Source organism: Alexandromys fortis, unplaced genomic scaffold, assembly GCF_014885135.2.
Source record: "Alexandromys fortis isolate MF-2015 unplaced genomic scaffold, M_Fortis_MF-2015_v1.1 scaffold_90, whole genome shotgun sequence".
NCBI classification, from domain to species: domain Eukaryota; kingdom Metazoa; phylum Chordata; class Mammalia; order Rodentia; family Cricetidae; genus Alexandromys; species Alexandromys fortis.
The window spans coordinates 6,810,852-6,824,293 of record NW_026067985.1 but is presented as its reverse complement, the minus strand read 5'-3'; the positions used below and the strand labels follow the sequence as shown (position 1 = coordinate 6,824,293).

Genomic DNA, 13,442 nt, shown 5'->3' with positions numbered 1-13,442 from the left:
TCTAAAAAGTAACAAGCTATAAAATTCTTCTTCACTTTGACTTCTGAATACTGTAGATTAACAAATCACCCTCACCTCTTTAAAGGTGGCAAGACGGTTCAGCAGTCAAATTGCCTCTATGAATGAGGACCCACATAGTAGGAGAGTACTCACTCCCACAAGGTGTCCTCTGACCTTTGGGGTGGCACACAAGTACACACACAAATAAATAAAGCTTTTTTGTTGTTTTGGTTCGAGACAGGGTTTCTCTATGTCACCCTGGCTGTACTAGAACTCATTCTGCAGACCAAGCCAGCCTTGGACTCAGAGATCCACCCGCTTCTGCTTTCTCGGTGCTCCAAGTACTGGGACTAAGGGTGTCGACCAATATGCCTGGTTAAATGAAGCTTTTACAAAAATTGTTTTTTGGCCAGAAGGTGGTGGCCCCTACCTTTAATCTCAGCACAGAGGAAGCAGGTGGTTCTCTGAGTTCGAGGCCAACCTGGTCTACTGAGTGAGTTCCAGGACAGCCAGGGCTACTAAAGAGAAACCCTGTCTCCAAAATACAAGCAAAGCAAAGCAAAACAAAACAAAAACCCTGTTTTTTAAAGATTCAATATTTTTTCTTCATATCAGCTATAAAAGGGGGAAAGAAAAATTTCTGCTAATAACCTAACTGCAATCAACAGCAGAGACATTAATGGATCAAGAAACATCTCTGAGGGCTGGAGAGATGGCTCAGAGGTTAAGATCACTGACTGCTCTTCCAAAGGTCCTGAGTTCAATTCCCAGCAACCACATGGTGGCTCACAACCATCTATAATGAGATCTGGTGCCCTTCTCTGACAAGCAAGCATACATGCAAGGAATGTTGTATACATAATAAATAAAATAAATCTTAAAAAAAAAAAAAAGAAAAGAAACATCTCTGAAAGATAACTCTTGAGCCACTCAAAAAAAAAAAAAAAAAAAAAGAAACAGACTTACATCTACCACGTATGAAAGAGCCTAAACATATTTAGGGAGGAAGACACCATAACCAGCATGTCTGATCTAATCCCACTCTCAGTACACAGCACTGTGGTTAACAAAGGATAGAAGCCAGTGGGGAGGCAAGAGGCTGTGAGGATTTATTTTTACATTAACAGGTTAAGTGGGACTAAATACCACATGGGGACTAAAATGAGTCTTACAGGGCACATGTGTTTATTACAGTAAAACAAAATGACTGTTTAAAAAGAATGTATTTGTGGAGTGATAAAGCATAACTGATGCACAATAAAGTCCTTTTGCTCCATCACACTCAAAAGTACCATTGTAAAACAGACATGCTGACATATGCCTGTAATCCCAGCACTCGGGCTAAGGCAAAATAGAAGTCACTATCCTGGGAATAAAGTTCAGTGCTAAGAAGCCTTGCATACCAATGTAAGCCCTAGGGTCAACTACCTGTCCACAGAAAGTGAACCTGTACCTCAAAGACGACAACCATTTGGGGTCACAGACTAATAATCCCCAGGGTGTCACTTAATGCAAGCTGCCCAAACAAAACCACTTAAAGTATAACCTAAAGGCTAGAGAGATGGTACATCAGTTGTGAACACTATTGCTCTTCCAGGCATTCAATTCCCAGTACCCACATGGCAGCTCACACCAGTCAGTAACTCCTGTTCCAAGAGATTCAATGCCCTCTTCTGCCCCCTGCGCACTAAGTAGAAACACAGTAAACATATATACAAACATACAGATAAACATATATATACATACATGGACACGCGCGCACACACACACACATATACACATACAAGCAGGCAAATTAATATATGTTAAATAAAATGAAATTTTTGGAAACATCTTACAATTACATCACATATTACTCCTTATTTTTAAAAAAATGTTAAGAAAGTAAAAAAGATGACAACTTACTGTTCCCCTTCAGCAGGAGGTGTCCAGGCCTCTTCAATCAGTCGAAAGACAGAATCGAAATAAGTCAGATAGAACTGCCAGTCATCTGAGCTAAAATAAGATTGAATGATGCACACAGGATTAAACTCAAGTTGTGATAAGGTTCCTTAGGTACTATGACTTCAACCTTTTTTTTTTTTTTTCAAGACAGGGCTTCTCTGTAGCTTTGGAGCCTGTCCTGGAACTCCCTTTGTAGACCAGGCTGGCCTCGAACTCACAGAGATCCGCCTGCCTCTGCCTCCCCAGTGCTGGGATTAAAGGCGTGCGCCACCACCGCCCGGCTTCAACCAATTTTATAAGTCATGCTCATGTATACCAGGACCCCCCCAGGATGGCACTGTGGAGACTGTTAGAGCCTGGGGCTTTCTAGATACTCAAAGACTAACTTCCTAACATACAATTACCCCCAATGAGCTCTTCCTAACTAAGAACTGGCATGGAGAGGGAAGCCTCTTTAAGGCCAGTGTCAAATATGACACAGAAACTTGCTAGGTAGTGATGGCACACGCCTATTATCACAGCACTCAGGAGGCAGAGGCAGGGGGAATCTCTTCACAGAGATCCAGGCCAGCCTGGTCTACAAAGCTAGTTCTAGGACAGCCAGAGCTACACAGAGAAACCTTGTTTCAAAAAACAAAAACAAACAAAAAGTAATACAGTAACTCCACACTAATCCTTAAGAAATAACTTATCCACCACTTCCTAGGCCCCATTAGGACTTACTTTCAAAATATAAAGCTCACTGAAAACTTCTAACATACCTAGAACTCTCACAACACAGACCAGCATCAGTCTCGGGGGCCTGGAAACCTTCCAAGGCTCTCAGCTCACAAGCAGTGGCCATCTACTCACTTTTTCAACAGGAGGCGTCGGGAAAGGGCATTGCACTCTGGCCACCTGCTCAGCTTCTTGTACATGGCCATGCATTTGTTTTCCCGACTCTGAATCTCACTTGTCAACTTATCTACAACAAAAAGTATAAAAGTTGGGCTAGTTTCATGTCTACCAGAATAAAATCCAATGGGGGGGGGGAGAGTCCTATTTGTTGGCTCCCTCAATAAAATAAACTTCTAGCACTCGGGAGGCAGAAGCAGATGGACCTCTGTGAGTTCCAGGTCAGCCTGATCTACACAGCTAGTTCTAAGACAGAACTACAGAGAGAAACCTTGTCTCAAAAAACACAAAAGAAAAGAAACTCTTAAAATAATACACTCTACTATCTTACAAAGATCCTTTTCCTAAATAGAAACATTTCCTACAATAAATTTAAATGGTTGAAGATCCACACTGAGCTGTGATAGATACATGTAAAATACAACATATCCAGACTCAGAAACCTCAACTGACACACTTCTGAAAAATGGGTACTGCAGACATGCAGTCAGGCAAAACACCCATACCTATAAAATAAAAGTAAGTAAAATGGCCAGGCAACTGTGGCATACACCTCTAATCTCAGCACTTAGGAGGCAAACATGGTAAATCTCTGAGTTTGAGATCAGCCTGGTCTATAGAGTGAGTTCCAGGACAACCAGGGCAACACAAAAACCCTGTCTTGAAAATTCATAAATAAATAAATAGTGGGGGGTTATTTAACCGGAGCTGGGCATGGTGGTGCCCACCTTTAGTCCCAGCATTTGGGAGGCAGAAGTTGGAGGATCTCTAAGAGTATGGGTCTACAGAGAACACCATTCCCAGGATGTCTTGAAAAACAAAACTAAACAAAAAAAAGTTAAACCCAAGAGTTTATGGGAAGCAGAAACTGGGCTCAATGGAAGAAACTGGGGGCAGGAAGGTGGTGGTAGGGAGATAATGAGGTGGGGAAGACCTAGGAAAAGTTGAGAGAGGGTAAAAAATGAATACAATCAAAATTACCTTGTATGAAATTCTCAAAGAATTAATTAAAAAAAAAGTGTTATTGTTTGAGACAGGGTTGATCTCTCTACACAGCCCTGGCTGTCCTAGAACTCACTATGTAGACCAAGCCTGCCTTTGGCTCCTAAGTGCTTGGGATGAAAATACTGTTAATAGTTTAAACACAAGTTTAGAAACCAGCCTACAGGGCTGGAGAGAGCACTGGCTCCTCTTCCAGAGGTCCTGAGTTCAATTTCCAGCAGCCACATAGTGGCTCACAACCATCCATAAAGGATCCGCCTTCTGGCCTGTAAGCATACATGCAGGCAGAACACTGTAAAGGTACTAAATAAATATAAATCTTTAAAACAAAAACAAAACCACTTACAGTCCACACAGTTCAAAACCCCAGAGAACCTACACAACAAAGAGAACCTTAAGAGGAATATACACAGATCTACAAAGAAAAGAGAAAAGGACAAGATCTTCTGAGTAAATTGGGAGCATGGGGCTCACAGGATAGGGTAGAAGGGGAGAGAGGAGACGAGAAGGAAGGGAGGGGAGCAGACAAAAATGTACAGCTCAATAAAAACAATACAAAAATCCCTATGTTTAGAACATAGAAGTATATATAGCAAAGTTATAGGACTTTTATGATTGTATGGGAACTTTTCAACCACAAGTAAGTTTCATCTTCAAATTAAAAACAAAACAGGAAACTTTTTAAATTACCTCCTAATTTCCCTCTAATGACATCCAGGGCTTCCTGGTACTTCCCCAAGCGTTCCAGGATCATATAATAAAGTTCAACCTTGTAGAAGACACAAACAGTTACAGCATTGAGAAGCGAGCAGGAATGCAAGCATCTGTGTACTCATTACAATTTTTTTTTTTTTTTTTTTTTTTTTTTGGTTTTTCAAGACAGGGTTTCTCTGTGGCTTTTGGAGCCTGTCATTACAATTATTTAACAGAACTGTGTCGACGACTTTTCCTTTCCACACACATCTTAATTAACAGAGAGCACTTTCCAGAGATAGCCCAGTTTCATGATCCCTAGCTGAGACAGGCAAGTCTTTTTTACCCAAGGCCCAGAACCAGCTATAAAGTAGACATTGTTGTCACAATTGGGAAAATGGAGTTAGGGTGTATACTCACTTCAGCTTCAGCTTCTATCTTGTCCTCTTTCACCATTTTTTCTACCATCCTTTCTGCCAGGGGCAAAAACATGGTTTTTGAGAGATTTTCATCTCGTGCGGATATAGACTGCAAGAAAAACGATAAATATTTTGCTGTGATCTCTCTCCTGCTTGTTCTGTTCACATCACCATGCAGAACACCACTAAGACCTGTGACTCTGGCCCCCAGTCCACTGTGTACATTAACAGGCCTAATATGAATCTACCACAGACACACGGAATCATAGCCACCTTAGCATCCCATTCATTCCTACAACCCCTGGCTTCTACATGACTTAGTGCTTTGACAGGCTGATCTGATAGTTACCTACAAGTACTCAAAAAGGGGTGTGCCTCTGTTTGGTATTACATTACCAGGGTGCCAAGAGGGAAGCTGTGTACACTGTGCCTTGATATGCTAACACAGCTACAAAAGGAGACATCCCAATTCTAGTTACACAGCTCTTGTTATTAGCTAATTACCATATAGCCACCATTTTTAAACCAGGACTACTGTTAACTGAACAATGCAAAGATTCTGCTCAAGGCTCACTTATCCAGAGGACACAACCTTTCAAAGTAGATATATACTCAACTTACAGATATAGAAACTAGAGAAAGGATTCCCCCAGCAGTTTGACAATTTCTAGTAATGCCCCACACACTTGAAGATAGAGAGCTTGGTTTATTGTGATAATTTTTTTTTTTTTTTATCTTCTCGAACAGGGTCTCACTTGCACCCTGATTCAGCCTCAAACTCCAGATCATCTTGCTGTGCTTGGAGTTCCAGGTGTGTATCACCATGCCTAGTCTATAATGTGTTTTCTCAGCATGACCTCCCAGCCCCTTCTCCCCAGAGGGTATCAGTGTGATTCTTACAGTTCTGGGAGATAAGCATCTCCATTCCACAAAAGAGGAAGTTGAAGCTTGTTAAGAACAAAACCAGCCAGCTGTAGTGATGCACACCTATAATCCCAATACTCAAGTCCTCTGTAGCCACATACTGTTGGGAGCTGGCCTGGGATAAACTAATAGGACAACTGTGAAACTACCAAGCAGCCAGGCACGATAGCCACCTCACCTGTAACCCCCAAATTCAAGAGATGGAGGCAGCAGGATCTTGAGTTTGAGGTCAACCTAGGTTACATAGTAAGTTCAAGGTGATACCCTATCTCAAAACAAAACAAAAAAACACTAAATAAGAAAGGTGGAAAACTGTCTCAGAGGTTAAGAGCACTGGCTATTCTTTCAGAAGAATCAAGTTTGATTCCCAGCACCCACATGGTGACTCAAAATTGTAACTCCTGTTCCAAGGCACCAGACACCCTCTTCTGGCCTCAGCAGCTACCAGTACATGGTTCACAGACATACATACATACAGGCAAAATATCCATATATATAAAATAAAATTTAATTAAACAAAGACTACCAAGTATTCCCAAATTGAAAACCAAGGGATGATCCGTCAAGACCCTCCTGACACAGTTCATTAGAGACAAAGATGGTAAAGACACTTCAATCCAATTCTAAGCAACATACTTACTTGCATGATTAAGCTCATCACAGACCAAAAGTAGTAAGGGTTTTTGGGGACAATCTTATACAGAGCCATGCCAGCCTGAAAGAGAGCATAATTTAGAGATCAGATAGACAATTAATAAACTGGAAATGAAAACAATGTAAGTCTGAGTGTGTGGCACGTTCCCAAGACCAGTAACACAGTTGCATACTGTAGGTGATGGCAGTGCCTGATAACCTCATCACTATGACAACAACAAATAATCATAAATGTCAAGTTTTACATCCTGAGTGACAGTTCAACTTTTGAACCATTTAAGTCCAAACTCAGAAAATGGATGTGACGCAGTACAGTTCTAAGAAGACTACCAAAATTCACAGAATTTGACTATGAATGTTTATCAGTGTGATCTTCAGACCTGGATAAAGTTCAGTTGGTAGAGTGCGTGCCTACCAGCCCAAAGCCACAGGAATGCCCACCACTGTCCAGGCACGGGATGCATGCTCATAGTTTCAGGCACTTGGGAGACAGAGGAGGTTCAATCATCCTCAGCTGCTCAGGGAGCTTGAAGTCAACTTGGGCTGAGACCCTGTCCAAACAAACAAGCCACAGCAGCAGTCCTCACTGAAGACCCTGAAACAACTACAGTAAGCAGGATCACCAGACAGGAGGTAGACTTGGTGGGAAACATTTGGTCCTTCCAAGCTATCAATAATTACAACTAACCCTACCAGCCAGGCACAATGGAACATGCCTGTAATGAACATGGCCTCCCAGAACTTGAGGTAGAGACAGAAGATCAAGAGTTCACTCTTAGCTATATAGTGAGCAACATGAGACACTGTCTCAAAAAAACTAACAGAAAAAATGACTAACCCTTTTACATACTATGCCCACACTTAGAGCAGATGTAGACAAACAGAGCTAACTAGGATTACTTGAGCATACTGAATTGCTGTCCCCAAATCCCTTCAACTCAAAAAAGGAACCTGTTCTAGGCATGAGCAAAATCTAGCACAAGCAAAAGAGATAAGGCAAAATGTAAACCACACAAATAATTCATTAGAAGTAGTGTGTGTTTATGCATATGTGATGGAGGAAGGTCACTGGTTAATTAATAAAGAAACTGCTTGGCCTGATAGGTTAGAACATAGGTGGGTGGAGTAAACAGAACAGAATGCTGGGAGGAAGAGGAAGTGAGCTCAGATGCCATAGCTGTCCTGTCTGAGGCAGATGCGATGAAGCTCCGACCCAAGATGGAAGTAGGCTAGAATCTCCCTGGTGAGTCACTACCTCGTGGTGCTACACACATTAATAGAAATGGGCCAAGCAGTGTTTATATGAATACAGTTTGTGTGTTGTTATTTTGGGGCATAAGCTAGCCAGGTGTCCAGGAGCCGGGCGGTAGGAACGCAGCCCGCAGCTCCTTCAACACATATAGATTCACATGTGTGCACATGCCTATAGAGGCCAGAGGACAACCTCAGGGGTTGTTCCTCAGGAGCTGTCCACTTTGCTTTCTGAGATAGGGTCTCTACTGGGATCTGAAGCTTGTCAATTAAGCTAAGCTGGCTGGCCAGAAAAAGGCCTCCTTAGCACTGGAATTACAAGAAAGCCATCATATTTAATGTAGGGTACTGGGTACTGGGACTCAAACTCTGGCTTCATGTTTACATGACAAGCATTTTACCAACGGAGTTTTCTCTCAATATCTTGATTATTTTTGTTTTGTTTTTTTTCTGTGTAGTTTCGGATCTTGAACTGGAACACATTCTGTGGACCAGGCTGGCCTCAAACTCACAGAGATCCACCTGCCTTTGCCTCCACCTTCCCAAGTGCTGGGATCAAAGGTGTGCACCACTACCACCCATCCCAAGTCCTTGATTCTTTTCTGGGCACAGGTAAACATGCAGCTGAAGCCGCCTCAGGCTTGCTATGTAGCTGAAAATGGCTCTAAATTCTCGACCTTCCTATACCCATCTCCCAAATGCATAACACAGATCTAACCAATTAAAATTTACCAACAATAGAAATGTGTATAAAAACACCATACGAGGAGGCTGGAGAGATGGCTCAGAGGTTAAGAGCACTGCCTGCTCTTCCAGAGGTCCTGAGTTCAATTCCCAGCAACCACATGGTGGCTCACAACCATCTATAATGAGATCTGGTACCCTCTTCTGGTCTGGTGGCATCCATGCAGATAGAACACTGTATCCATAATAAATAAATAAATCTTTAAAAAAACAAAAAACACCATACTAGCCAGGTGGTGGTGGTACATGCCTTTAATCCCAGCACTAGGGGAGATCTCTGAGATCAAGGTCACCATGATCTACAGAGCGAGTTCCAGGAGAGGCTACACAGAGAAACCCTGTCTTGAATGCCCCTCCCCCCACCAAAAAAAAAAAACTCAACATACTATAGTGGGCAAGTTAGGAAGGAGCACTGACTGCTCTTCCAGAGATCTAGATTCAGTTTCTAGCACCCACAAAACTGTCTTTAACTATAGACCCAGGAGATCTAGTTACCCACTTCTATCCTCCTCAGATACTGTACACAAACATACAAGTAGCAAAACACACCCACATATATATATTATGTATGTATGTATATACACACACACAAACACAAAAAACAAAAGGAACAATAAATAAATAAACAGAATCACATGCTAGGTGATTCCAAGAAAGGTGAAATCACACAACGTTCTTTCCTCCTTAAGAGAATATGGGGAAGTATCATTATGAAATCCCCTGAAAAACAGCATTTCAGATGGATCTTAAAGGACAAGTGAGGCTCTAGGCTAGACTGAAGATATTAGGATGCACAAACATTTGAGGTCAACAGGTGAGTAAGTCATCAATTCTCAGGAGGAAAATGAGTCTGAACAAAATCAAAGAGAGTGAGTCATGGGGTAGAAAAATGGCTCAGTGGTTAAGAGAGCCTGCTGTCCTTCCAAAGGAGCCGAGTCCCAGACACACACAAGAAAAATCAAGAGGGCTGGGCCAGTTTTAGTGGGAGAGCACTGGCCTATCACCAGAAAGCCCTGGGTCCAATCTCTAACACTAACAAAAAACTCAAGGAGTCAAAGGCTGGTGTGAAGGGTAGACATCTAGTACGTGTAGGGCCCTAGGTCAATCTCCAGCACCAAAAACCATAGAGGAAGGAAAACAAGTTCATGAGAGACACAAGAAGTACTTCTACTTTGAAAACTTATATAAGAGAATATAAACGCTGATTCTGAGGAAGGATTTGTATTACCCTGTCTGACTTCCTATAGCTACGGTGTGATACTGCAGGCAAAGAACAAGTTAAACAAAAACTCAAATTTATTTTTAAGATTTATTTTTTTAGTTATGTATAGTGTTTGCCTGCGTGTATGCCTGCAAGCCAGAAGAGAGCACCAAATCTCATTATGGATGGTTGTGAGCCACCAGGTAGTTGCTGGGAATTGAACTCAGGACCTCTGGAAGAGCAGCCAATGCTCTTAACCACTGAACCATTCTCTCCAGCCCCCAAAAACTCAAATTATAAAAATATCAGCACTCAAGAGGCAGAAACTGAAACTCAAGCCTTGCTAGATACTGCTTATTAAGTTTAAAATAAAGTTCCAGGAAAGGCTTAGCTACAAGCAGGTTTTGTTGTTGTTTTCTTTTTGTAGCAAGATCTTGAATTCATTCCAGGGTCTTATACTTGAACTTATTATGCAGCTAACTTTCAATTCTTGACCCTCCCATCATCTACCCAGGTACTTCGATGATAGGCACATGCCACTATGAGAGGTTTATCCTACAATGCGGCTAAAGACACAAAACACTACACTGAGCTAGATGTGGTGACACACATCTACAATCCCAGCTACTCAGGAAGCTGCAGACAGAATGACATCAAGTTGAAAGCTATTCTGGGCAAAAGTCTTTCATGGTAGCCGGGCTGTGGTGGCGCACGCCTTTAATCCCAGCACTTGGGAGGCAGAGGCAGGCGGGTCTTTGTGAGTTCAGAGACCAGCCTGGTCTACAAGAGCTAGTTCCAGGACAGGCTCCAAAACCACAGAGAAACCCTGTCTCGAAAAAACAAAAAAAAAGTCTTTCATGGTGCCCAGGCTGACCACAAATCATCATATAGCTAAGGATGGCCTCGAACCTCTGATTGATTGATTTTGGCTTGACTTCCAGAATGTTGGGATTAAAGGCATGTGCCACTATGTCCAGCTCACATTAATGTTGGGGGTAAACCCAGAAAATGTGCACTCCTGGCAAACATTCCAACTGAGCTACAGCCCCAGCCCTAATGCAACTTCTAAAGGGCTAAGAATACAGCCAGCAGTAACATCTGCCTAGCCTGGGTTTCACCCACCATGCCACAAAAAAAAAAAAAAAAAAAAAAACAGTAAATATTTGTGTAACATTCTTCAAATGTACACAAAGAACCCCTAAAATCCGATCAAATAAGCCACCTCTGGAGAGCAAAAGCTAAGAATTTCAGCCATAAGGACTTTTTCCCTGGTGAATTTATCTAACTCTCAGAAGGCTAAAGCAGCTCAATTAACTGGATGTAAACTTAAGAGCAGCTCTCTGTTTTGTGCTCCGTGATTTCTGCCTATCCACTTTCTGAAACCTGAACAGGCATGTCACTCTAGAGCAATCTCGAGCTGACAGCAAACCAAAGCAAACACATGAGCAGCCAGCCAACTTCCCCAAATCCCTGAGAACTCTGTAACTGGCTAATCACCACACACACAGCAGCTCAATCATATCAGAGACTTTGCGCCCTACCCAGAAGGGTGTGAATTTGGTTACCTGCTGCATCTTCTTGTACTCGCCCACTCTGGCGTAGGCCATGAAGAGGTGAGAGTGATACTCCTCGCTGTTGGGAACTTTCTTCACAGCCGCCTCATAAAGCTTTGTGACTAACTCCGCTAAGAGGAAGACAAGCAAGATTGGGTTTTGCTTCCATAAGATAAAATCCTAATGCTCTTTTCTGTTTGGTTAAAGCAGGTGTTCTCAGTCTTTCTAATGCCGAGACCCTTTAATACAGGTTCTCATGCTGTGGTGACCCCCCCCCCAACCATATTTTTGTTGCTACTTCGTAACTGTAGTTGTCACTGTTATGAAATGTAATACAAATATCTGATATGCAGGATATCTGGCTTGACCTCTGTGAAAGGGTCCTTTGACCCCAAAAGGTCTTGACCCACAAGTTGAAAGGGTTAAATGGCTCCTCCTTGCGCTAAAGGACATGGAGGTATTGTTTCCATCTTCTGCTTAAGTATTGTTGAGGGTATTTTTTGCTGTTTTTTTTCAAGACAGGGATTCTCTGTTTAACAGACCTGGCTGTCCTGAAACTTACTCTGTAGACCAGGTTGGCCAGATCCTGCCTCTGCCTCCCAAGTGCTGGGACTAACAGTGTGTGCCATCACATCTAGCTTTAAGTGTTGTTTTGATGAAGCATGGATTAGGTCATATCTCTTCATGGTATCTGCCATGAACTCAATCTGTGTCCTTTCAACTCTCTCTTTTAGCCCTCCACTGTGTAGTGACATTAACTAGTTCTTCAGGGTACCCTATGTCATATCCTGGCCTAATATGCTGTTCCCACTGCATAGCTTCTTCTGTTCCCTTTTCTACTCAGTAAACCCCCAGCAAGAACACAATCCCAATCCTCTCTGCAGGCCCCACCCTGAAGTCTGCCTCTCCTTCCCAATTTGATCGCTGTCTCTTCTCTGTGTTAAACTCTGACTAAAAGAGAAGATCTCTAGTATAGCATTAACTGATACCCAATGCAGCTAGGTATGGCAGCGCATGCCTATGATCCCAGTTTTTGGAAGGTTGAAGTTGGAAGACAGCAAGTTAAAGGTCTTATCTATAGACTAAGTTCAAGGCCACTCTGGCATAGTTAGTAAAAGTCAGCTCAAAATAAAAAATATATTAAGGAGTGCAGCTTAGGGGCTGAGCACTTGCCCAGCATGTGTAAGGTCCTGTATTTGATCTCCAGTATCACAGAAATAGTCAATATTATCTTTCTTCATCATTAAGCAAAACAAACTCTCTCTGATACAACAATTCTATTCCTAGCTGCGGTGGCATTATGGAATGAATAATCCCTGGCAATGAAGATGGATTCACCAGAGCCACATAGGTATCAGTCCAGAAATGCATTACACAGAAGCACATAGCACAGACCCAGCAACATGAAACCCAAGACAAACTAAAGGGGCATTGTCACACTGAAACAACAAGACAGAGAACTAAAGCCAGCAGAGGGCCTCAGATGTGATTCATTGGCAGAGGGATTGTCCAGCTCAGGCAAAGAAGGGAAGAGACAGAAGGGATAGGGCAGCAAACAAGTCAATCAAAGTAATTCAGGAGAGGAAATACTCCCCAAGGAAACTGAAATTCAGTTGGAATATGGGAGGCTTTCCCAGCATCAACACTGTTCTAAGCCATTCTGCCTTTCCCTTACTGCTTAATATGAGAGTGTGGGCACAACAAACGTGTGGGCAAGGAGAGCATGGCACAACAGACGAGTGGGCGTGGAGAACATAGACACAGCAAACATGGGCAAGGAGAACGTGAGCACAGCAGACGCAGTCACGTAGGCAAGGAGACTGTGGACAGAGCAGACATGGTGGCTCAAGGACAACTCTTAGAAGTTTCTTCCTCCTTCCATTGTGGGCTCAGTGGACTAAAGTCAGGTATCAGTCTGCATGGCATCTTACCAGCCCAACAAGGTTCTACTTCTTAATTATAGGGTAGCTTCATGACTCACCAAATTTACTAGCACATTGCATAAAACAATATATTTTGCCGGGCGGTGGTGGTGCACGCCTTTAATCCCAGCACTTGGGAGGCAGAGGCAGGCGGATCTCTGTGAGTTCGAGACCAGCCTGGTCTACAAGAGCTAGTTCCAGGACATGCTCCAAAACCACAGAGAAACCCTGTCTCAAAAAA

The 13,442-nt window shown here is 42.6% G+C and overlaps 1 protein-coding gene across 1 annotated transcript in view; it reads right to left on the bottom strand.

Moving 5' to 3' along the window:
* Naa25 (N-alpha-acetyltransferase 25, NatB auxiliary subunit) overlaps window positions 1-13,442 on the bottom strand; it is a 52,774-nt gene that overhangs the window by 26,502 nt on the left and 12,830 nt on the right. The window contains exons 3-8 of the mRNA XM_050158929.1: window positions 11,292-11,459; window positions 6,517-6,591; window positions 4,954-5,061; window positions 4,531-4,609; window positions 2,797-2,908; window positions 1,906-1,995 (exon numbers count right to left, since the gene is read on the bottom strand). Of these exons, the coding sequence (XP_050014886.1) occupies window positions 1,906-1,995; window positions 2,797-2,908; window positions 4,531-4,609; window positions 4,954-5,061; window positions 6,517-6,591; window positions 11,292-11,459 (632 nt within the window). The remainder of the gene's footprint in view (window positions 1-1,905; window positions 1,996-2,796; window positions 2,909-4,530; window positions 4,610-4,953; window positions 5,062-6,516; window positions 6,592-11,291; window positions 11,460-13,442) is intronic.